Here is a 26352-nt window from a genome sequence, read left to right on the forward strand (position 1 = left end):
AGAACAAAGAGATCTGGGAGTACAGATTCATAGCTCCTTGAAAGTGGAGTCACAGGTGGATAGGGTGGTGAAGAAGGCATTCAGCATGCTTGGTTTCATTGGTCAGAACATTGAATGCAGGAGTTGGGATGTCTTGTTGAAGTTGTACAGGGCATTGGTGAGGCCACACTTGGAGTACTGTGTACAGTTCTGGTCACCCTATTATAGAAAGGATATTATTAAACTAGAAAGAGTGCAGAAAAGATTTACTAGGATGCTACCGGGACTTGATGGTTTGACTTATAGGGAGAGGTTAGACAGACTGGGACTTTTTTCCCTGGAGAGCAGGAGGTTAAGGGGTGATCTTATAGAAGTCTATAAAATAATGAGGGGCATAGATAAGGTCGATAGTCAAAATCTTTTCCCAAAGGTAGGGGAGTCTATAACGAGGGGGCACAGATTTAAGGTGAGAGGGGAGAGATACAAAAGGGTCCAGAGGGGCAATTTTTTCACTCAAAGGGTGGTGAGTGTCTGGAACGAGCTGCCAGAGGCAGTAGTAGAGGCGAGTACAATTTTGTCTTTTAAAAAGCATTTGGACAGTTACATGGGTAAGATGGGTATAGAGGGATATGGGCCAAGTGCAGGCAATTGGGACTAGCTTAGTGGTATAAACTGGGCGACATGGACATGTTGGGCCGAAGGGCCTGTTTCCATGTTGTAACTTCTATGATTCTATGATTCTAATAGGAGAATAATTTGGAATGGCTTACATCCTGTCTTAACTTGGATACTCAGCTGAGGTCCCAGCAGGTAGACACTATTAGGGAAATGGCAACCAAGACTTGTATGATTAGGAAAATATATGACGCTAAACGTACCCATGGGGATTCACCAGCATTATAGACATTCTCCATTAGCATCGAGGGTGTGTATACCTTTCTCTATTTTCTTGTTAGCCTGCTGCACTTTGATCAGATGTTTCTGAGGTGACACTTCTATCCAAGATGCTTTTAAGAGTGAATGATAAAGGGGCAATGGGGTGCCCAAATCAAATTACAGCCTGTAATGCTTCCTACATAAGAACATAAGAAATAGGATCAGGTGTAGGCCATACGGCCCCTTGAGCCTGCTCTGCCATTCAACAAGATCATAGATAATCTTCTGCCTCAACTCTACTTTCCCGCCCTATCCCCATATCCCTTGATTCCCTTAGTGTCCAAAAATGGGATAGAGAATTCCAAAGATTCACAACCCTCTGAGTGAAGAAATTTTTCCTCATCTTGGTCCTAAATGGCTGACCTCTTATCTTGAAACTATGCCCCCTAGTTCTAGACTCTCCACCCAGGGCAAACAGCCTCTCAGCATCCACGCTGTCAAGCCCTCCAAGAATTTTATACATTCCAATGAGATCACCTCTCATTCTTCGAAACACCAGAGAATATAGGCCCATTCTACTCAATCTCTCCTCATAGGACAACCCTCTTATCCCAGGAATCAATCTAGTGAACTTTTGTTGCACCCCCTCTAAGGCAAGTATATCCTTCCTTAGGTAAGGAGACCAAAACTGTTCACAGTACTCCAGGTGTGGTCTCACTGGAGCCCTATATTATTTCAGCAAGACCTCCTTACTCTTATAGTCCAACCCCCTTGCAATAAAGGCTAACATACCATTTGCCTTCCTAATGGCTTGCAGTACATGCATGTTAACTTTCTGTGATTCGTGTACAAGGACACCCATATCCCTCTGACTAGTCTCTCACCTTTTTAAAAAAAAATTCTGCTTTTCTATTCTTCCTACCAAAGTGGATAATTTTACATTTCCCCACATTATACTCCATTTGGCACCTTCTTGCCAAATCACTTAACCTGTCTATATCTCTTTGCAGCCTCTTTGCGTCTTCCTCACAGCTTACTTTCCCACCTTGTTTTGTATTGTCAGCAAACTTGGACACATTACACTCAGTCTCCTTATCTAAATCATTGATATAAAGTGTGAACAGCTGAGGCACAAGCACTGATCCCTGCAGCACCCTACTAGTTTTAGCCTGCCAACCTAAAAATGACCCGTTTATTCCTACTCTCTGTTTTCTGTCGGTTAACCAATTATCAATCCATGCTAATATATTACCTCTACTCCCATGAGCCCTAATTTTGTGTAACAACCTGTGTGGCACCTTATTGAATGCCTTTTGAAAATCTAAATATACTACATCCACTGGTTCCCCCTTATCTACCCTGCTAGTTACACCCTCAAAAAACTCCAATAGATTTGTCAAACACTTTCATAAAATCGTGTTGATTCTGCCTAATCATATTATGATTTTCTAAGTGTCCTGTTACTACATCCTTAATAATAGATTCTAGCATTTTCCCTACCACTCATGTCAGGCTAACTGGCCTATAGTTCCCTGTTTTCTCTCTCCCTCCTTTCTTGAATAGTGGGGTTACATTTGCTACCTTCCAATCCACAGGGACCGTTCTAGAATCTAGGGAATTCTGGAAGATCAAAACCAATGCATCCACTATCTCTGCAGCCACCTCTTTTAAAACCCTAGGATGCATGCCATCAGGTCCAGGGGATTTGTCAGCTTTTAGTCCCATTAATTCCTCCATCAAGTTCCCACGGATCTGCAGTCTGGTGGTGTCATGATCAACTACAATTACCAGGATGACCCCATGAGAGGGAATTACACATCCCATTGCCCAGTCCATGGAGCTCAATCAATAGCCCCAAAGATTTCCTGGGCCCCACGCTGTTTGCAGGGCACTTCAGCAATATGCACCTTTGCAAAGCGCCTTACCAGACACAGGTTAATTTCGCTGGGTAACCATTTGATCAATTGTTTATCCGTTATCCAAGTGGGTAATTTTCCCTAAACTATGTTTCTCAGCCCTTCTGCTATTCTCTCCTGCCAATGGCTCAGATACATGCTGCACACCACCGCCTTACTTGCCTGAGATGTAATGGTCTCTTGATTGTATATGATTTAATTAATCTTATCCTGGCTTGCATGGACACCCTGGACTATTTTATTAAAGGACAAGAGACCCTCTGACCCCTCATCGATCAGGTCCAGGTTACCCTCATTCATTTTAGTTAGTAACTTCTTCAGTTGTCCGATCAGACTTCCCTGATAATAATGATTTTCTATATCCAATGTTAAATACTGCTCCTGTTGCAGCTTCCCCAGCCACCTAATCGGTGATAGATCTGGCTTGCCGGGTGCGCGCGATTCGGTCCCAATCCCATCCTTCCTTCCACTGTCTCCCTGCTGTCTGCTTGTGGAACCCGTGTAATATCTGAATCAATACGGCACAAGCCCAATTAACATAATGTATGTCACATAAACCTTGCAGAAGCATTACATTGCTTAAATCGACAATAACTGGGACCGCCTCAGATTTCACATGTACACAACTTGATGAGTAGCCTGAACCACCAATCCGTTACACATTCCATCTGAAAACAAGACCCCGTCACAACTAGATTCAACTGTGTGATATTTTTGTTGTACTTGAATCTTTATAGAATTCTTTCTAACTAGTGACAGATTCTCTAATTCTAGTGCTACAGTGCAACTATATCGTCCCTCATGTCGCTCATGAACATGGGGAAAATAAAGCTGTCACACTAGTTCAGCCACCCCGTTGGTTTCAGGAAGCACGATATATGGCACATCGTAAGAGAATGGGTATATCGTTTCTCCACCCACTCGGTACACACCCCAATGATCAGAGGATTGTATTGTTAGTAGAAGTTGCATCACCCTTTGTCGGAATGGGATATCCACACCATCCTTCCATTTGAGATGGAATAAAAACCCGCCTGTCCATTGGTGGGCAGTGACCATTCGTATTCTGGGTTAGGAACTATTCCACCTTGAGAGTGAGAAAACCCCAAGGGTTTTGATTTCTCATCTGTCCTTCAATAAGGCTGTCAGTTCTAAGTGGCCCCGCCTCCATCTAACGTTCCTGATGGCACGTTTAAGTACACATAATGCTTTTGCGACCAAAATTTACAACCACTCGTAAGCTTTCTGTCTGGAGGGTAATGTTTACTTGCACTTTTGTAATATTGTGGCCATAACAGGCACCAATATCTTAGTCCCGATTTAGTAATTCTGGTTGATGTAAAGCAAAATATTAGCCGCCAAACCGGACATATGGGGGTAAATTTTAACCCCGATAAACGGGTGGGTTGGGGGCAGGTTGGCAGTGAAAATTGTCAGTTTTGGGAGTGGGACTGCATCCCCGCTCCAACCCACCGACTTCCGGGTATGACCCAGATGCGTCTGGGTGCACACACGCTTCTGAAACCCAGAGTGCTGGCGGGACGATATTTAAAGGGCCAATTGAGGTATTTAAAGACATGAAATTTTTGTGGTTTGAACTGCACAAGCTATTTTAACTGCTTCTGAACGTGTCTCCCGTGACCTCTGAAAGACGCCATTCAAACAGAGGCGAGTTACAGCTGGCACCCATTTGGACCTTTAAATCAGTGATTGACACATGAAGAAAAGGTGAGTTTTTGCAGCAGGACAATCAGTTCTCTCAGACAAACCTTTGGCTGGGAGTTCTTTGTGTTTAATCTGAGATTTCATGGTTCACACTCAGAATTCTTGTGTTCACACATATTTACCAACATTTTGGACCCCCTTCAAACTGACACCATCAGGATGGGGGGCGCAATGGGTGTTTTCAGCAGTACATCTGAAGAGGAGGCACATCAGCATCCACGGCAGGCACGGTGTGCAGTTCTGGGAGTTGCAGCTCCACAAGACAGAGGTGCGCCACAAGGAACCTGCAGAAGAGCAGAGAGGGGACCAACGGAGGGGCCATGGTCACAGGAGGCACTACCCTCGTGAGAGGGTCTACAGGCAGATGCTGAACATCCTGGACCTCTCTGAGGAGCAGTGCTTACGCAGGCTCAGATTGAGTCACCAGGTGGTCGCAGACATTTGCACACTCCTTCATGCAGAGCTGCTCCCGCTGGGCCTGGTGGACACGCATTGCCTGTCACAGTTAAAGCCACAACTGCCCTCAATTTCTTTGCCTCCAGATACTTCCAGGGCACCACTGTTGACAACTCCATGATCTCTCAGTCATCTGCCCTTCAGTGTATACGACAGGTCACGAATGGTTTGTTTGCCAGGGCATCCGACTACGTCAACATGCCCATCGACGATATCAGCCAGTGAGAGGGCAGTGGGTTTCCACTCTCTGGCTGGCTTCCCACAGGGTGCAAGACATAATTGATTGCACACACGTAGCAATCCAAGGATCTGCACATGAGGTAGGACTGTTCATAAACCAAAAAGGATATCACTCCATCAATGTGCAGTTGGTTTGTGACCACCGGAAGAGGATTCTGCAGGTGTGTGCCAGATTCCCTGGCAGCTGCCATGATTCATAGAATCATAGAATCATAGAAGTTTACAACATGGAAACAGGCCCTTCGGCCCAACATGTCCATGTCGCCCAGTTTATACCACTAAGCTAGTCCCAATTGCCTGCACTTGGCCCATATCCCTCTATACCCATCTTACCCATGTAACTGTCCAAATGCTTTTTAAAAGACAAAATTGTACCCGCCTCTACTACTGCCTCTGGCAGCTCGTTCCAGACAATCACCACCCTTTGAGTGAAAAAATTGCCCCTCTGGACCCTTTTGTATCTCTCCCCTCTCACCTTAAATCTATGCCCCCTCGTTATAGACTCCCCTACCTTTGGGAAAAGATTTTGACTATCTACCTTATCTATGCCCTCTCAATGGTGCGAAGTCTTTATAATAAAACAACGTCCTGTGGTAGCATGAAGCTATTGCCTGCAAGGAAAAGAAACAGCTGATGTCACACAGCCGTGTGTTCTATTGTAGTGAACAAGGCTGCTGATCCTCAGTGATCTCATGCATCTGTGAAGTCCTCCTCAACCCTGTTGTAATGCAGGAGTCTATCCTCCACGGCCAGGGTGTCTATGAGCTGGGTCAGGGTCGGTTTGCAGTCAGTAGAAAGGGCCACTTGGAGTTCGTACAGCAAGGATTGGCTGCTCTTCCTCCATTTCTCTATCAGAGACCCCAGTTCTACCAGGTTATTCTTTGCCCTGTACATTTGAACCATTTTCAGCCTGCGCAGAACCTTCTCTTTCGCCCTCACTTCTCTCTGCAGCTGTTCCTTCTCCACAAGAAGCTGCTGCTGTTCAGGACTCACAGTCAAAGGGTAAAGCCTTGGGGACTTTGCTGGAGCCCGGACATTTCGTATGGCTGTGCGAGAGGGTCCATCCCCCTTCCCCTCCGCGTCCACCTCAGGCCGATCATCCGGCATCTTATTGCAATGGCTCTCTGTCCGCCTGTTCACGCCAGCCTGAGCAGAATGAGCTTCACCAGCGAACTGGCTGTTACAGTCAGCGGGTGGGTCTGTACTTCCATCACCTTCACCCTGACAATCAATCTTTAGCCGCTTTGGCACGATGAAAGGAGAGTCAAAGGAACGGCGCGATTTCTTCAGCCGCTCTTGGAGAGTGGCACTCATTGGCGTTTTTGCTGTTGTGTCATTGTGTGCTGGGGTCTGAACGTCTGACCCTAATCGGTCTACGGAGGAGGACCCACAAGGGGTACTGAAGTTCACACTCTCCATACTTGCACTCGATTCCTCTGAAATGCTCTGCCGTCCAGCCACGCGGTGCCGCCGCTAAATTCACGGTTTTATTTCCTCATTTTGCGAGAATCCAACACCCCAGGCCTCTTTCACGCACAAGGCAGACTTAAGGGCTGGTTCCTTGGAGACAAAGGATACCCCCTGCAGATGTGGCTCATGACACCTCTGAGAAACCCCATCAGCAAGGCAGCAGCAGTTCAACGACAGTCACATCACCACCAGGTCTGTCGTTGAACAAGCCATTGGAATGCTCAAGATGCGCTTCAGGTGCCTGGATCGATTTGGGAGATCCCTTCAGTACTCACTGACGAGGGTGTGTAGAATAATAGTCGTGTGTTGCATCCTGCACAACATCACTCAGCAGAGAGGGTTAGAGGTGGATGAGGTCCTATGCGCTCATGAAACATCCACACCTGCCATCAACATTGAAGAAGACGAGGAGGAGGAGGAGGAGGGGGACAATGGGTAACCCATCAGCAGAGCAGCGTCTCACCTGGCTGCTCATGATGCCAGGGAGTCATTTATATTTGCTAGATTCTCAAAAGGAGATCTGCAAAGTGAAGATAGTCAAGTTCTCAGACCACCTGGAATGACCACCATCACCAGCCCCCCCACCCTCCGTTTGCACAAAACAGTCCTTCAACCACGCATACACCCTTGTAAACGTGCCCAATGGGTGGCATCAAGTCTCGCCGTTCATGATGAGGCACATACAAGAGCGCTTTCACGAAAGGGACTCAAGAATGGACAAGACATGGCAGTGCTGGTGACAAGTATGACATTTATTGTGAATTTAACAAAAAACAAAGAGAAATGAAAAACATGACATTTAGTCAGACACCCTTGTGTACACCCTTGGTGATCACAAAATCTTCACCTTCCTCTTCCTACTACTTCTACGTGGTGCATCCCCTGTGGCTTCAGCAGAGGTAGTGGCAGGTTGCTCAGGTCCCCGCTCTGACTGCTGAGATGCTCTCAGCCTACGGCCTCTGGGCTTTTGAGGCCGTGAGGGCCCTGCCAAAGACTGCTCCACCTGCACCTATACAGGGACAGACTCGGCCATCTGGAGAGGAGGCAGCATTGCGGGTACCGGTTGAGGGGGTTGGGGGGGGGGAACACCGGGTGAGACGTGGGAGCACTTCACTCCCACTTCCATGTTCCCTTTTGCCATCATTCATCGCCAGGGCCAGGGCCACATCTCTCCTACCAGGTTGCTGGACAACAGCTTGGAGGACATCTGTGATGCCTTGTAAGGTCACTGCTAAAGTATCTGCCTGCCTGTTTAAGGCGTTAGAATATTAGTCACAATGAGTCTGCACAGCCGTTGTCAGGGTCTGAACGGACTCATCTGTGGTTCAGCATCCGTGTCCAGTTGAGCAGAGCTTGGAGAGGAGTGCTCCTACCGACTGGACTCTCCACAGCTGCCCCTGCCACCATTGTCTCCTCGTGCTCACTTGTGAGTGGTGAATGACCAGGTGGCAACCCAACTAACTGCCTAATAGGACCAATCGAGATGTGAGTATCTGCGATGGTGCATGGCTCAATATGATGTGACGGTGTGCCCTCAGAGGCATGGAGCTTCTCTGAGGAATCGCCCTCGTCCGCATTGTGTGGTCCTTCAGCAATCTTTGAAGGCCCTGGAAGAGAACATAAAGCAATATTAAGAATGATCACATTTGTGATGTTGGGATGAGCACCCTGAGGTGTGCAACAGGTCAATCATTGGTAATATCAATTCATGTTATGTGCGAGGTTTGAGGGGTGCCAGTCTCAGCATCTCCGACAGCCAGGCATTCCAGCGTCCGGCTGAGCTCAAAGACCTCCTCCTCCACCTCCGTTGGGCCACTATTTGTGGTGGGCTCCTTCCAGTCCGATTCCTCTCCCTTACATTTTGCGCTTTCTTCTCCTACAGGAGGAGAAAATACAGACGTGTAAGTGAGTGAGGGTGACGGGGTCACCTGATGGATGCATTGTTCTGGGTCAGGCTGACAACGAAACAGATGCATCAGGGGGTGACCCCGTCACCCTCACTCACTTACACATCTGTATTGCATTCATCACATTGCATGAGGTTTGGGGTGAGTGGGAGTGGTGGGTGCACAAATGGGGAGGTGAGGAAGTGCACAGAAAGTGAAGGCAACTTGACACTGAGCCTTAAGTGGGTGTAAGGAGTGATATGATGGAGTCGGCTTTGCAGGGCAGTGTGAGGGTGGGTGGGTATAATGTGCACCACAGAATGCAGGTGAATCAATGACTGTACTCACTTTTCCTGACCTGGTTAGATCATTGAAGTGCTCCCTGCACTGCATCTAAGTCCTTGAGACCCGTCCTCCTGCTGGTTACCTCCTCTGCCACCTCGAGCCAGGCCTTCTTGCTCTTGTCATCCGGGTACAATGTTTCCCTCCTGCTCCTCACACCGGCTAACAGCAACTCCAGCAAAGAGTCGCTGAACCGGGGTGCTAGCCTCATCCTCTGCTGCTCCATTTTTGTTGATTTCTCCTTTCTCCCTCAAAACCCGTGGTTGCAATGGCCCTTTAAATAATCCAGGTCCCAGTACATCATTCGGGTGTGTAGTATGCCCGCTGCGCAGCTTGGAGATGAGAAACCCAAAAGTCACATTAAGGGCCTTCAATTGAGTTGCAATCGCTCGAGAAAACGCACAAAATTTTTTTCCAGGTTTCCCACTCGCACATTGACCCCCCCCCGCTGAGATCCTGCCGGTCGGTTAAAATTTACCCCATGGTGTCACTGTGTGTGTAGTGCTTCTTATTAGTTGTAATGCAATACCTTCCAGTCTCTGAAAAAATGACGTTGATCCTTTTCAAGTTCAGTAGTATAATTAGGGGATTCTGTATCCAGGGTGAAACCACAAACTCGCAGTGCACTTTTTAAAACATCACACCTGCACAACCAGGATCCACTTTTCCTGGAACATGAAGTGTTTGGTGCAATCCAGAACCCTTCTTTTCCCCATTACTGATATCTTTGATCTTTGGATAATTTACAAATTCCTTACGTATATCATCCTCCAACAAGCTCATCAATTCCACTTTAAATACTTTCATCGGTTTTACATCAGCAGATAGCAATGGTATTGCCACTACCACAGGAATTAATCGTGAAATAATGTCGCTCATCTTGCAAAGCTTCTTGGCATAATACACCAATCCAAGTCTTCGCATCTCACACCAATCCATAGTCTCATCTGATTTTCAGATTTTTATTTGTTTATCTAATATAAAATTTGGGATCCAATTGTTTCCTAATACCATTTAATCCCTTTTTGAATCGGAACATTGTAAAAACCCTCCATACAGAATCGCCTTTGAGATCAGTTGTTCCTTAGTCCTTGATATTCTGAATAATTGCCAATATCTCTCGCCTGTCTCTCTGCCAGTCCTTTTATTAAAACCAGAGACCCTCCTTGTTCTGATATGACATCCCCCGTCTGTCTGCTCATTTCTTTAAGTAATCCCTCTAATTGCTTATGCATTGTTTTTTCATATTCCCGTTGTCTCTATGTGAGTTCACCTAAATCTCTTCCCGATTGCGCATAGTAAAGCTGTGTACCATTGCTCTTAATGTGATAAAAATCTGTACATTCAATTACATAAGTCAGAAGAAAAAAGATACAGAAGGAAAAAAATTAACAGAGCAGAAATAATCTCTAACTGCAAATTATAACAAACTTCTTGTGTTTGTGTTACCACAAGTTCATTCACCCATCTTTTCCTGCGCCTCCCATTTTGAAGTTTTAATTATATTAGTCTCAATTTTAGATCACGTCTGCACTCAGGCATGCGTGCAGGGAACCTCCACATCAGCCGAGGTATTGGTTCCCCTGCTTGACACAACAATCTAAATTGGGCACCTTATATGATGCAGTTTTCCAGTCATACACCGTTAACTTAGGCGAGTTTACCCTTCGCTTATACACTTCTTCCTCCAAATATCTATAGTCCCTTTAACATATCTGGGACTTCACCTTGCAACAAAATCTCAGTGTTTGATCAATAAACTAAAGCGTGTATGCTCCGTGTGCCATACAAATGGTTGCTCATGCTATTCCCTTTGCTCACTCATTTCCCTTGTATATCATCTCATTTAATTTACCCTGCATCTGAATGAAAAAGTTCACAATATTGTGCACGTTATAGATGGTATATTGTTCTTCCTATGCTAGCTCATTAATTGCGTTTAGGATTGGTGCTTCGACCAGTTTGGCCCGCGTATGTTCATAATAATGCACATGCTTCTTTATAGTCTCAACATTTACCCTATTCCAAATTGATATTCCTGTTCCGAATACCCCATTATCGCACCTACCCATCCCACGGCATCTGACTGTAATTGTCTTGTCCTGCAGATACCCTCCTCTGGTCTAGTTTCTACCCCCGTTATGTTATCTATCACTCTCTACCTCTCGTTCCCATTTTATCTGTATGTCTCTTGTGGGCATTTACCATAGTACTGTAAATTGGACATTATTCACTTATAGCACATTTTACAGTTTCTAAGTCCCTATCATATTATACTCCCCAATAATAAATGTAATTAGTATCACAGTGTCCATTTCACTTCATCTGTGGAGAAAGCACAAGGAATTATTTCTTCCACCTCTAGTTTCTTTGGGGATTTGGAGTGTACACTCTGTACTTTGCTAACGACTAACTTCCCCCGTTGGAGGGCTGTAGACCCACAGGGTCAAAGTCGTCCCAAATGTGGAACTAACTCTGTGTAAGGCAAAATGATTTTAAAACTTCTTTGCAGTACCGTCTCAAAAGAAGGCGGAGCCAGCTTCATCACAGCAGCTCCAGACTCAGGCAGATTTCAATTACATTTAAAGAAACTTTGCTGAATTGAAAAGAAAACAATCGATTTAGATCTCAAATCTCACAGACCTAAAATAGGACATGGTCCCGTAACTGTATAATAATTCTCCAAACTCTTTTGACTTCTTCTTGTACATTTAGCAGTGTAGCTATGCTTAGAAAACACACTGATTTGAAATGCTTATATTAAATGATCGGGACGACAAAGGGTGAACGTTGCTTCTCTTTTGTGAAAAAAGAGGAAATGGAGCCAGCTGCAGCCTGCACGCTGCAGAGTGCAATACACTGAAAGAGACAGTCCACCAAAACTAAAGAAAAATCCAGTAGCTTGTAACAGTGGGAGAGATGGAATCTTCTCTTTACACTTTTTCCCCCTGTTTTAAATCATTTATCCTTTATCTCTGAACACCATTTTCAATCTCCAGTGTTTCCTACTTAATTCAATTTTGTACCGATTTAAAATCTCATGTGGGAAAGAACATTGTTTAGGCTTGTATTGGCTCTCCTGTTTAGAAGTTTTCTCCTTCTCCTCTGATGCTGGAAGGATGGGGCATAGTGAATGGAAAGGGGGTACCGGCGAGTTCTAGTCTCTTTTTTGATTCACTTTCTAGAACTTCTACGACTGCCTCGCTCTCCCTTCTGGTCTTTTACTCTGTAACACGTTTTGGGTTTGCTTAAATGATTCTTTGACTTCTACGACTTCCATTTCGCAGTCCTCATCTAAGCCTTCACATTCTACTTTATTCTCATCATTGGCTCATGTCATTGTGTTGTCTGGGGAGCGATAGTTCACAGCCTCCTCTGACAACCCTTCCCCATCTACCTCGTCTCCGCTTGGGTCATTGTACATATGCTATCTCTCTTAACTCTCAACTGTTCTTGGAGCCGTTGTATCTGTTTCTGTTGTTGAGTAGTCAGGAGAGTTATTAATTGATATTTTTTTTGTTCCACCCCTCCCAGTTTTTGGTCCGATGTCACTCATTGTTTCTCTGCTGGGGACGTTACATTACTCCAGCAGTCTATGGCGTAATGACTCATTTTATGACATCGGAAACACCTGTTGTTACGCCTATCATTTACCATATTCCTCCCACTATTACCCCAACCTATCAGCCCCTCTACAGCCAATATTGTTTTTTTCTGTGGCACTTTGGGCATATGGTCTTTTAGGGTTCTCCAGGCCTGAATTGCTGCCTCCAAGAGATTCATCCACTGGGTCGTTTTATTGACACTTACGCCAAGGGCGGTTTTCACCAGTGGGTGTAACTGAGACAGGAATACCTGTTTAAACACCTTAGAGTAGCTGGTTGAAGCCGCTACCCTTCTGGGTTGAGTCAGGTCAAACAGGTCCCATAACCCATTTCCAAAGGCTCCCTGATGTCCCTGAGTGGTTTGTCTGCATTGACTAATGACATTAATTTGATCCATACCCAACATGTGCATAATGTCGATTTTAACCCCCTGCAAGGTGGTGGCAGGGACGTGGATATTGGGGTTAAGGGAGACCTTAATTGTTTGTTGGCAGGCAGTCCATATTACTCTTTTTTGGTCTATTTCGGACAATTCCTGGTGGGCCTTATTAAAAGAGCTAATTCGGCGAGACACCTCTATTGGATTGTCCCCCTCCTTAATGGATCCTAGCTCCAGAGACAGAGGCTCTGTCTTGGGAGAGGAAATTGATTTTTCCTCCTGAACTGTACTAGTCACGTTACCCTGCACATTACGCCTGGGGGTAGTGGTAATCACATTCACAGGTATGGGTGACCCTCCGTATTCAGGACTGACATAGTCCTGACCTTGGTGATCCTCATTCCCCATTTCTCCTGCCAGACCATTCCAATCTACCTCACTTTCCCAGTCTGGATTTCAATTTGTATCTTCTGTTCCTCCCATGACTCCTCGTGTTACAGCAGCCACCAAAGCCCCTTATCGGCCCAATTTGCCCTATAACTCCTGAATCATTAAATTAAACCCTGTGTGGTCTACTGAATTCATAGGTCGACACATAATCTCCCTTAAAGCCCTCTACAGTCGACGAGTTCCGACTCTAGTCTCCCATTTTTCTCTGTCCAGTTGCAGTTTTAGCCATGAACTGCTGACTCTCCAGCATAGTCAAAACATCAATCAGACTTTCAACATCTCATTTTCATCTGCCTGTCTCTTAATTTCCCTATCTCTTTCATCTGTCTCTTAATTTCCCTATCTTTTTTGTCTGACTGTCTCTTAGTTTCCTCTAACTGATTCCTATTTTCCTCTTTTAATTGTTTAATACGTTCCTCACTCTTAAGTGCACACAAGTTTGCTGCCCACATAAGGGCCCTTTTACCAACTCTCTGCTTCATCTTTTTATTTTGAATTTGATCCTCGGCCCATTCTATGGTGTCTCATAGGCCTCATCCTTCTCCACTATTTTGGAGATTAATTCTACAGGTTCCTCGGACCCCTTTAGTTCCTTTCTCAGTTTCTTTTCTAACATTTCGTGGAAATTAGCCACAATCACTCATACTAAACAAAACCTCACTTCTGAAATTTTAACAATTCACGCCTTTTGTGATCAAATTAAATCTGTCGAATTTTAAATGTATTTTCCTTTGGGTATTTGATATTATGTCAACACGAAACATTGATTAGTCACCTCCTGACTGGCTTGCCAATTTGTAACAGATTCAGATATGACACCAAATGGTAATCAATGTCTCATTTATTAATAGTTAAATTAAACATGTAAAAGTATAAAATATTAGACAACAAAGATCAAAACAATATTACCCCATTTGATCTCCGGGCAACAGTCGTAATTAAGTTTGCAATGCGGTCGTTCCAAGTTTTCTGACAGTGAGGTAGACTTCCAATTGTCAGGTGATCTTCTGACAGCTGGGAGGTATTCACTGATCCCTCTGCCCCGAGCTCCAAAATATGTTGGGTTTTTACGCTCCCCCTGGCAGGAACCTCACACCATATATGGAGTTGTTATTCATAAGACCCTTATAGATTAACAAAGTTGTTTTTCAAATAATTCAAAATGATCAGCTTGTTTTAACATTACTCATCTTACCACAAGTCCCTTTGCAAGGTTGCTTTTCAAGGTGGACAGTTTGTTTGACTGCACTTATCCAGCTATCTCGTCATTGTCCTGTTCTTATTGCTATCTTTGAATTATTGTTCCGCCTTTTGGGTCATTGTTCCTCTTTTACCACATAGCTGCCTTGCCTCACCATGGGGGTAACAAGGGTCAGTCACTAGTCAAGGGTTAACAATTTACAATTCAGCAAAATAAGCCGCACACTCAACAAAATATGCAGCACAGCCTGCACAACATGATGGTTAGTAACATTAAGAAAAAGATGTCAATTTTTCCCAATTTCCAATAGTCTTACACACATGGCTGGCATAGCCAGACAGAACTGTTAGTGATGGTTCTTGTGCCTGCTTCCACCTCCTTCCGGGAATGCTGAAATGCTGATTTACAGGGATGGTGCTGTGGAGTGGCAAGGAGGGCACATTCCTTACAGCTACATCATGGAGGATCTCCTTCACTTCATCAGCCATCAAACAGGGGATTGAGTACTACTTGTCTGCAGATTCACGCTTGTATTTTGGGTTTTTGTTTGTGACTTGTACAGCTATCAATGTTAGAGGGTGAACAGTGTGTTGGTGCCCAAGGGAGAAATGGGACAACGACTAGTGAGTTACCTAGTCTGCACTTATCATGGAGAAAATCTCAGGGAACACACACACATTCCAGACCTGTGCCTCTGATGGGTGAGGCTCCCTGCAAGAAGTGTTTCATAAAATTGGCCGTAAAATGTCCTCTTCTCAGGCTACCTCTAACCATCAGTAACGTGGTAACGAAGGCCGACAAAAAGACATCAATATCAAAAGATATTTCCTTTTGTAACATTAAGGATTATGGGCAATTTAGTAGACTATATTTTCCATTAACCTTTTAATGTAATGAATTACCTGACTGAACCGTAGATGTAATGGGTGTGAATATCCACAGGACTACTTCTGCTTGTCCTCTGTAACTTTGGCGGAAAAGCTACAGAAACCCTTGAAAAACAGCGTTAACAAGGTTTCCACCACTCTTCCGCCAAAGTTAGGAGATCTGCTGAAGTAACCAGAAAACTAACGATTCAATCAAAACTTTAAAAATACTTAGTCATTACTGCAGTGGAGGTTACGTAGACTTCACGTGTAAAATGTGTAATTATGGAAAATATTGTTCACTAAAACTTATGAGAACTAAATGTCCTTTGTAACTTTCTCAGTTTACATATTTGCTAACAAAAAACATCCAGAAAGCCAAATTTCTATATCTTTTTGTTGCTGCCAAGTACTATATAGAATGACAATGTAATCATTTATTTCTTTCATAGATTTTAAAAACATTTGTGAGTTGAGATTCCTTGTAGTACACTGCTTAATACAATGTTAAACAGTACACTGCTTAATACAATCTTAGAACAGTACACAAGGGGATATGATGCAAAGGTATTAATCCATTTAAAATAAAGCGTTAATGACTTTTGAAAAATAGTGCACAGGAGTTTAACATGAGAAAGACCTTGCATTTCTATAATGCCTTTCACATTCTCAGGATGCCTCACAAAGTGTTACACAGCCAATGAATGAATGACTTTTTAAGTGCAATCGCTATGGTTACAAAGGCAAATGCAGCAGCCAATTTGCATTCAGTAGGTTCCTGCAAACAGCAGTGAGATAAAAGACCAGATAATCCATTTTTTCTGATGTTGGTTCAGGGATAAATATTGGCTAGGACACTGGGAGAACTCCTTGCACTTCCTCAAATAGTGCCATAGGATCTTTTACATCCATATGAACAGGCAGATGGGGCCTTGGTTTAACATCTCATCTGAAAGATGGCACCTCCAACAGTGCAGCACTCCCTCAACACTACACTAAAGTGACAACCTAGATTATGTGCCCAAGTCCCAGACCAAGAGTTGTACTCATGACCTTCTGAATGCGCACAGAGGAATTTCGATCCTCTGATGTACAACTTCCCGTTAATGGTCTTGTGTATTTCATAATTGTTTGGGCTATTTGATAATTGAGCAATTGGGTACTTGATTCTCAAACAATTAGATATGAATTCTGGTCCCAGATTTTACTATTACTTGAATATGGTTCTCTGAATTGAATTAATTTGATCAAATGTCAAATTAGCAATCAAAAAGAAGAAAGTAAAAACACAGTATTTCATCTACACACCAGTTCCTAGTGTGCATGGGCCTACAACACAAAACTGCTCCTAGTTTGGCACTAATCAGCAATCAGAGAGGCCACAGGGTGGCTGGTGTGAGAATGGACAAAATGTCATCTTGGTGGGGTAGGGGTTGTTCTTTTGAGGTTGAGGCTGAGGCAAATTGCTGTGGCAGAGTAGGGAGAGGGAGTTTTATTCTGTTTATGCCTGTGTTAAACTTGATCTGGGAGTGCTCCATATTGACACTGAATGCTCGAAATGGGAAGAGTTTCATTCTTCAGCATCAATCTTCCTTACCTTGATGAGCACAAAAAAATGTAAAAACAAAACATGTAATTTGATTTATTCAATCATCTTAAGTCTGGGGTCCTGATAATATGTTGTACGTCACTTGGCATAACCCTCCCCCTGCCATAAAAGTGAATCCTCCAACTCAGCATGAGCATTGCTACAGGAGATCAGGTAATCAGATATTACCTGATCTCAGATGTAATCTATAATATATTAACAACAACAACCTTTGCTTATATAGCGTATTTGATGTAGGATTTTAAAATATAGCCTCGATTTTAAAATTCTAACCCTTGCTTTCAAATCCCTCCATGGCCTCACTCCTCCCTATCTTTGTAACCTCCTCCTGCTCTACAAACCTCTGAGATCTCGGCAATCCACCAATTCTGGCCTCTTGCACATCCCCGATTTTCATTGCTCCACCATTGGCAGCTGTGCCTTCAGCTGCCTCGGCTCTAAGCTCTGGAATTCCCTCCCTAAACCTCTCCGCCTCTCTACCTTTCTCTCCTCCTTTAATACACTCCTTAAAACCTACCTCTTTGACCAAACTTTTGGTCACCTGTCCTAATGTGGCTCGGTGTCAAATTATGTTTGATAATCGCTCCTGTGAAGCACCTTGGGACATTTTACTGAGTTAAAGGCGCTATATAAATGCAAATTGTTGTTGTTGTTGTTTTTGTCGGAAAACATCCTAAGGCACTTCAGAGAAAAGTCTGGTGTGCAGTCATGACAAACTTTTAATAAATTATATTCGGACCAGCAGTATGTGTGCTCTTCCCATCAACTAATGTTTATTTCCTGTACCATCAAGGTCACATTGGGCCAGATTGTGCCTTAGTGGGTGGGGGGTCGGGGTAGGGGGTTGAACCTTGCTGAATCTCAGCATTTTAAATAGAGTAGATTTCCTCACTGCTGGTGATGGGGTTGGGGTGAGGGTTATTACAGGTATTTCCCCAGCAGTATGTAATCAAAGCAAGTGATTTAGTTTCCACATAGTCGTAGACTTGGAGCCCAAAATATTACTAACACTTCAACAATGCTCTAATGAAAACACAATTTTAATTACCCAATCATCATAAATCAGTGACCTGATAATATATTGTACGTAAAATACCATAAAACAACATATTCTAGGAACTTGTAATTATGTAAAGAGTGAGTCACTGTCAAGACCCCTTTTAATATGTAATTCCAAAGAGTTCTGATTATCATTATTATCCTATTTTGTTTTGTCAATCACTCCAGGATTTATTACTGTATCTCTAATATTAAGTTACTCCCCTCATGTTCAGCTCTCAATAACTCCATGTTCTGCTGAGGATGTCATCAACATTCACTGTCTATGTAAAAATTAATTTAAAGCTATCAACAGAAATGAACAGAACAGAAAGGGTGTTAATGTTAATCATAGTTCCCTGTATCGGATTTTTAAAAGGAATCTTGATGTTAAGATTACCTCTTTAAGTTTACTAGATGCATCGTATTCTCATTATTATTTAAAATTAAATACTGCATTAATGTTAAAGACTATTTGGCCCTGTACAGTGTGTTGCCGGTTCATCGTTTTAAAGTCTTCATGAACCAAAAACGTAAGCAAATGGACGGCTCCATATAGAAAATAAGGGTAAACAGAACTTCCGGGTCGTACTGTCGCCTCATTGTGCACCTGCACCCCCACGTATCCTGGTATCGTTAACACAGATGCAGTGCCAGCCTTGGTTTTCACAAATGTTTTACCCTTCTAAATATTCATTTAAGAAGAATTTGTACTGAAGTATTAGCAGGTATGTTTAACGGAAAAATTGTTTGGTAGTGTTAACTGTAATGTAAAATGGTTTTAAAATGGCACCGATCTGGGTGTTGTAAAATGGTTTTCAAATAGCAAGTAATAACGTACAGTTGTAACGTTTTTGTGGAAACTTTTTTCTAATGCTGTACTTGATAAATATGTAAGATGTGTCATTCAATGCGTAAACATGATAAAATACATATCGTCGACAAAATAATGTAATCTAACAGGAATTTACGATATTCAGTTGACAGGAAACAATACAGTGGGCGTTGACAGAAAATGTTTTAGGTTTTTTAATTTCCATTCAACTCAACAAAAATATTAATTTGTCATCTATTGATTTCAAAAAGTGCTCATGAATAAGATGCAAGTTCATATATATTTGAGCACTGGATTGTAATTAGTTGCTGGTATTTCTTAGTTCACAACTGAAGGATAGTTTAGCCAAACTAAAGCTAACCTAACTGCTGGTACATAAAAGGATCCTGTGAAAGGCATTATTCGGTTATTTCAGGTAAAAAATAATTTTTTTTATTGTTAACCGACAAAAATTTGTTTTAGCATGTGGTGACATCAAAATTTGGAAATGGCTGAATGTTTATCCCAATGATATGGGATTGTTTTTTTACTGAATGTGATCTATGTTATACTTTATCTACTGACACCTTCGCATACACCATTTCTGATAATTAGAAAAGAACTCAGCTACAGATAAAACCATAAACACCTGCATATAATTTATTCATCTTCAAAAATTTGACAGAAGTCAGAAGTAGCCTTGTAGCAACAGCCCTAGGTTGTTGGATTCTGGCTCTGTTTTATTTAAGTTGCTTCAGTAAATGAGTTTAATAAGTAAATGAATTTCATAAGCCTTTGACCAAATCACTGAGGGGTTAGAAAGGAAAACATGCCAGGACGAGTCCTACCCAGTAGAAGCAGACTCTAATGAAATCTACGGGCTCTATACTCAAATCATCCTGTGCTAACAAAGCTGCTTCATCTACTCAGAGTGGGGAGAGACGGACAAGGTCAGACTTTTTAATTCCAATGAACTGGAGCTTCCAAAAGTCACTATGTTAAGAAATCCAACTATAACATGATGGAATTTGTCTCCGCATTGGCAAATGAATTAGGTGTTGAACTTGGACCTGCAATAAAGTTGTTAGAACCACAGGCTACGTTTAATCTGTTGAGGAATTCAGAATTTCTGCACCAAATATTTCATTAAAAATATGAGCAGACCCAGGCCATGGTGAAAATCATACCATGTATACCTAAAATAGACAAATATCCAAATCTTAAAATTTTGCCCGGGGTGGGATATGGGCAGAATTCTGTTGGAGTTGTGGGGAGTGGTCACAATTTGGGCAGAACCCAGCTCCACTGCATTTCCAATCCATCTAAACTATTGTGCCGTGGGGAGGAGAGGGGCTGGCAGGGGCTTCTTCTGCCCACTCCACTCAACGTCAACCTGAGAAGAGGAGTAGGTCCCGTTCTGGGCCTAGTGTAGGCCCCAAAAGTGCAAAGTCCAAAGGTAATCGATAACAGAGTTGTTGAATGGCTCTGCCATTCCAGAGAAAAAATTTCAAAAAATTCTGCTGACTTTTTTCATCTGCGTGATCCAAGCCTCTTAGAGTGGCAAGGATCAGCTTCAAGTTCATCCTGTTGCACCACTACAGGCGCAGACACCCGCCCCTATTATTTAAATAACCCTATCCCTGGGATTTGGGCCGTGGTCACTGCGGGAGCATAGTGGTGAGCAGAATTTCCACCCTGCCATACTTCTGGCAGTGTAAGTTTGCTGTGAGATTTCTGGGCTCCAGTTTCTAGAAATTGTTTTAAACAGGATGATATGAGAAACAGAGGACGGGGTCCCAGCTAGATGACTGTGGTTCGATTTGCGTAGTTGAATTCATTCTGATCTTCTTGCCACCACAGGCAGTGCTTCATGTATTCTTCAAGGGCCAACATGAAATGCTTCTTTACTCTTAGGATGGTACAGAAAAACTGATATCATACGGCAGTCACATTTTCAGTGGACTACTTGGAATGTTATTAATAGTGGTCAAATCAAATTGTTGCCACACCCGCCTTGTTAAATGGTATTGACTGGCTCGTGCGTGTACCTGTTGAAGGGAGATGGGGAAATATAGGAAACAAATTGAGTAATGCCTCATTTACACTGCAGCTTTAAAAGCCTATTCAATGAAATAAGGATAGAGTCAGCTCCCTTATAAGTGGTCAATGCCATTCTCCCAGAATCAGTCCCAAACTTAATTTCTGGGAGAAACGCTAGAGGAGTTGGCCAAAGATAGATCAGTTCACTTCCTTAACAATATGAATACCACTGTAACATAGTTCCAAAAATAAGAAATAATCTGCCAAACTATTTTTTTTCTAAATTGTATGCCTGGGACTAAGTTTGCTTCTATAAATGACAAATATATATTTTGAAATACCAATTAGAAAAGAACAATATTGTTCTCCTTAGTTTATGGCTATTTTAACAAAAGTGTTTTATTTTGTGTAAACATTGGGTGTGTTTGTAAGAATGTGGGTTTGTCTTTTAATCCTTCCACAGTGCCTCAATGCATGTTCTAGCTGTGTGAGCAAACTGTGTTGTTTCCTCTGTAGAAAATGTCCTATTGAAAGATCTCAGAGAAAAATAAAAGTCAAATTCACATATATGCCAGTCTGATATCAGCAGCTTTCTGATAGAGGCACATTTTATTTGGTTCCAATTCATTCTTCACTACGATCAAAATATTTTGAAGTGATTTCAGTAAATTCTTTTTATGGGCACAGTTAGATATTAGCTTTTTTTCTGACATATTGCATGCCATAGGATTCAACTATAAGTAAAATGACTCTGCTTGAGAATCAGATTTATAATGCAACATTTTTAAGCTTGGTCACCTCCACACCATTCTGAAAGGGTCAAGCTGTCTGCATTGCTGAGAAAACAGATGTGTGGAATGGTTGCTCTGCAAACGAGGTGGGTGCCTCAGACTGTCAACCAGCTCTGCACTCGGATGGTAGATGAAACAATGATAAGGTGCAGAACAGCATTACTACACAGGAAATCCACAAGCTTAGAGGTAGTTCCACTCATATAAACTTACCGCAATTAAGATGCTTTTGAAACATTTTTTAAACCACACTGAAAACACACTGCAAACAGCGAGAAATGCGTTATGCCACACAGAAGACAAAAGTTCACATAGTTTTAAAGCAGCTTCGCAATAAGCTTGAGCGAAATTCTGATGGAATAGGCAGTTATAAATATTGGAACTAGAATGTTGATAAAGAGAGGGGCAGGGCTGCATATTCAATCGGTTAAGCCTCACATGGATCGAAGAAAGGTACAACTGGAAATTAGCAGTTTGCATCCAATGTTTTGTTAACAGTACTTTAAGGACTGATTCTGGGCAAAAATTAGGATGGACTCAGCTCACCTAACTGAGAAATTGGTCTGAAAAAACAATTGGAGAAGAAAGGGACGTTAGTAATGGAGTGGTAATTGAAGAGGGTATCATTTTTGAGAAAGAGGTTGATGACAGCAATTTTCAAATGAACAGAAAAAATGCCTGAGTAAAGGGAATCATTAACAATGTCACTAGCATGGGGGCCAGGATGGGTAACTGAATCATCATAAGCTGAATGGGGAGGGGATCAAGGGAGCAGGAAGTGGGTCTCATGAGCTTCGGGAGGTAGGGGAAGGTGGAAGAGAAATTGGAGAGTGATGGGAGATTGGAGCTAGAGTGGCTAGGAGATTGGGGAGAGAGGGGAGGTCGAGGAGGGGGAATTAGCTGCAGAGATGGTCTCATTTTTAGAGATGAAGAAATCTATAAGCACTTCAGACTTGGCACTGGAGTTGAGGGTGAAGGGGGCAGGGTAAGGTATTTGAGGAGGTGGTTAGTCCCCAGTTTGTCCCTGTCTTCCAAGATGATCGTGGAGTAGTAAAAGGATGCAGCAGAAGGTTTTTGCAAATAACTCTCTTGTATAACATTTAAGATTAGATGACAATTCAGGATCATAGTGTTCCCTTTTAATATTTTGAAAAACACTATTTCTGTATTATCAGTTTTTGTAGCTGTTTCTCCCTAAATAGTCATTTCCTGAGTTAAGCCACACTTAGATCGATTTCAACACTCTGACTATCACAAAACTAAATTCCCTGATATACTCACTCAGAAGAGTGATTTTAGAATTTTACCTGTTTCTTTCTCTCTTAACAATTCTCCTTGTTTCTGGTATGAGCTCCCTGCTGCTCAATAGATATCCTGGGATCTTTTACGTTCACGTGATCAGGCAGACATGGCAGAGAAGAGTGAGGCCTGATAGCACTTATCCAGCCAAATCTGGTGATGGATGGCTAAAGACACCAAGGCAGCATTTGACTGAGTGTGGCACCAAGGAGCCCTAGTAAAATTGAAGTCAATGGGAATCAGGGGGAAAACTCTCCAGTGGCTGGAGTCATACCTGGCACAAAGGAAGATGGTAGTGGTTGTTGGAGGCCAACCATCTCAGCCGCAGGCCGTTACTGCAGGACTTCCTCAGGGCAGTGTCCTAGGCCCAACCATCTTCAGCTGCTTCATCAATGACCTTCCCTCCATCATAAGGTCAGAAATGGGGATGTTCGCTGATGACTGCACAGTGTTCAGTTCCATTCGCAACCCCTCAAGTAATGAAGCAGTCCGAGCTCGCATGCAGCAAGACCTGGACAACATCCAGGCTTGGGCTCATGAGTGGCAAGTAACATTCGCGCCAGACAAGTGCCAGGCAATGACCATCTCCAACAAGAGAGAGCCTAACCACCTCCCCTTGACATTCAACGGCATTACCATCGCCGAATCCCCCACCATCAACATCCTGGGGGTCACCATTGACCAGAAACTTAACTGGACCAGCCATATAAATACTGTGGCTACAAGAGGAGGTCAGAGGCTGGGTGTTCTGCGGCGAGTGACTCACCTCCTGACTCCCCAAAGCCTTTCCACCATCGACAAGGCACAAGTCAGGAGTGTGATGGAATACTCTCCACTTGCCTGGATGAGTGCAGCTCCAACAACACTCAAGAAGCTCGACACCATCCAGGACAAAGCAGCCAACTTGATTGGCACCTCATCCACCACCCTAAACATTCACTCCCTTCACCACTGGTGCAACGTGGCTGCAGTGTGTACCATCCACAGGATGCACTGCAGCAACTCACCAAGGCTTCTTCGACAGCACCTCCCAAACCCGCGACCTCTACCACCTAGAAGCACAAGAGCAGCAGGCACATGGGAACAACACCATCTGCACATTTCCCTCCAAGTCACACACCATCCCGACTTGGAAATATATCGCCGTTTCTTCATCGTCACTGGGTCAAAATCCTGGAACTCCCTTCCTAACAGCAGTGTGGGAGAACCTTCACCACACGGACTGAAGCAGTTCAAGAAGGCTCATCACCACCTTCTCAAGGGCAATTAGGGATGGGCAATAAATGCTGGCCTCGCCAGCGACGCCCACATCCCATGAATGAATAAAAAAAAAGCAGTTGTGCGCCAGATATGCTAAAGATTGTGCCCCTTCACCTTGAGGGAGCAAAGATAGGGGCCATTCCAGGAGAAACAACCAGGATGGGGACAAGGGCATCAAAGGTGAGATGAAGGAGTGGTTGAACAGATCGACAGTTGCAGAAGTATTGTGTTGAATGCAGGTCCAAAAGCTAGGCTCTTGGCAGCTCAAAAGTGCAATTGTAAGTGACTTAGAAGAGAGTTTTTTTGCAAAGGTGGCTGCAGAAGGAAGTGGGGTTGGTAGGGGGTAGGAGGTTATTGCTGGTGAGGGATCAAAGGAAGAGGTAAGAAATGGTCTCATCTATGATTGGGACCATGAGAGTAGAGAGGCTACATGAGATTGCAAGGTCAATGGATGACAGTGAATATGGGTAGGAGAGTTTACATGGAGGAAGAGGTTTAGGGGGCACAGGAGAGCAGTGAAATCAGAGGAGAGAGGATAAGCACATCGAGATGGAGATTGAATTCAACAAGGATGAGGACTCGCTTAGTGCAGAGACTAAGGGAGGAAAGGAGGGAGTATATCTCATGTAAAAACTTGGGATGGACTTGGGGGGTAGTAGAGAATGAGGATTTTAAAAGAGAGGTGGGAGGAGTGGAACATGGTGAGGAGCTCAAAAGGCGGAGAAGCTGCCAGTGACATGGGGTAAGAGAGCAAGATTTGATATTAATGTGGGTTTGGCACATGATGAAAAGTATAGTCTGGCACAGGAGGTTTCAGTTAAGGGAAAGCTGTTGCCATATGTGAGCCAAGTTTCGATCAAAGCCGTGATGTCAATGTAATCGTTAATGGCATTAATGAAAAGTGAAGGAATTAAGAAATGGAAAATTGGTGGGCTTGCTCACTGGTGCACAGCTTTTCCCATCCGATTTTTTTGTAGTTGCTGCACCCAAGCAATCCAAACTGCGCAGGCACAAGACCAATAAAATCTACTCCAATATTATCAACAAGAGATCAAACAACCATTTTCAGTACGTACTGCCTACACATCTTGATAAGCAACAAGACTTTTAGGGACTTTCACGATGCAAAATCATATGTGAATTACATCAATTTTTAAATCAGACCCGATCTCCAAACAGTACTAAAGCAACCAAAGCGCTGATTTATTGTGATCGGAATACTTTGAAGTGACAACGAAACCTTTGAAGTCAGCTCCCACACCTTGTGAAGTGAGGTGTTAATGTCTAATTACTGCCATCTTCCTGCAAGGATCTCAATAATGGTTCAGTAATTGGAGTCATTGTTATAGCTTGTAGCTCCAAAACTACAACCAGGATCTGGGTTCATTTATCTGGAATAGTTCCTTGGGAGTACAGGATGTTGACAGGTGGCACTGCATCAAGCAATGTTCAAGTGTTTGCCTGGGCTTTCCACGTTCATATTTGGCTTCCACTTGGTCATATTGTCACCAGATTTTGCCACCCCAGCTCTCACTTGACTTAGGGTATACCAATGTTTTTATTCGAGGTCAGTTCCTGGATGGAGCTGTTCTAAGGAACCAAGTTCTCTATGATCATCAGTATTTCCCACCATTTCGTTACTCTGTAGGTACAGTGGTATTTTGGGGTAAGGGATTTTCAGAGGCAAACCTCTTTCTGGACTTCAACCTCCTGGATGGTAGAATATATCCATGTATTGGGTGTCTAGGATCATTGAACCTGTTTTTGGGTTGAGTCAGATATGTTCATGACCCTGTTAATCTCCCATTGTAACTAGCTATGGGAGAGACTAAAGGCGGCAATTGGAATAATTGGGCACTAAATTGGGCCGTGTAGCGCCCATTGTTTCGGCCTTACATGGCCTCTCTGACATCCAAGATGGCGTCTTGGATGTGCACGCATGTTTCCAGTATGACGTGCGCCCAGACACCACCTTGGTACAGGAGTTAGTGCAGGCGCAGATAAGGAATGCTGGAATCATGTAAAGTAGGGAGAAAATGGCTTTAATCAGTGTCCTACGCTGATTTAAAGTGATGGAGACCATTTTGAGACTTAACGCTCAACTCAACGC

The 26352-nt window shown here is 43.3% G+C and overlaps 3 protein-coding genes across 5 annotated transcripts in view; 1 reads left to right on the plus strand and 2 right to left on the minus strand.

Moving 5' to 3' along the window:
- Positions 1 to 26352, minus strand: part of fstl1b (follistatin-like 1b) — a 587712-nt gene that overhangs the window by 267556 nt on the left and 293804 nt on the right. The window lies entirely within an intron of this gene.
- The window catches only part of cd247 (CD247 molecule), a 113409-nt gene that overhangs the window by 43153 nt on the left and 43904 nt on the right, over positions 1 to 26352 (plus strand). Inside the window, exon 1 of one of the 3 annotated variants that reach the window (XM_067993025.1) lies at positions 18636 to 18766. The exons of 1 other annotated variant lie outside the window; for it this stretch is intronic. The gene's annotated coding sequence lies outside the window, so the exon portion shown is untranslated. Of the gene's footprint in view, positions 1 to 18635; positions 18767 to 19139; positions 19289 to 26352 lie in introns of those variants that run through there. One more of the 3 variants, XM_067993026.1, reaches the window with a different exon arrangement.
- Positions 5848 to 6611, minus strand: LOC137326965 (swi5-dependent recombination DNA repair protein 1 homolog). The gene has a single exon (XM_067992338.1). The coding sequence runs from the start codon at positions 6609 to 6611 to the stop codon at positions 5883 to 5885; it is 729 nt and encodes a 242-aa protein (XP_067848439.1). The 3' UTR covers positions 5848 to 5882.

This window comes from Heptranchias perlo, chromosome 11, assembly GCF_035084215.1.
Source record: "Heptranchias perlo isolate sHepPer1 chromosome 11, sHepPer1.hap1, whole genome shotgun sequence".
NCBI classification, from domain to species: domain Eukaryota; kingdom Metazoa; phylum Chordata; class Chondrichthyes; order Hexanchiformes; family Hexanchidae; genus Heptranchias; species Heptranchias perlo.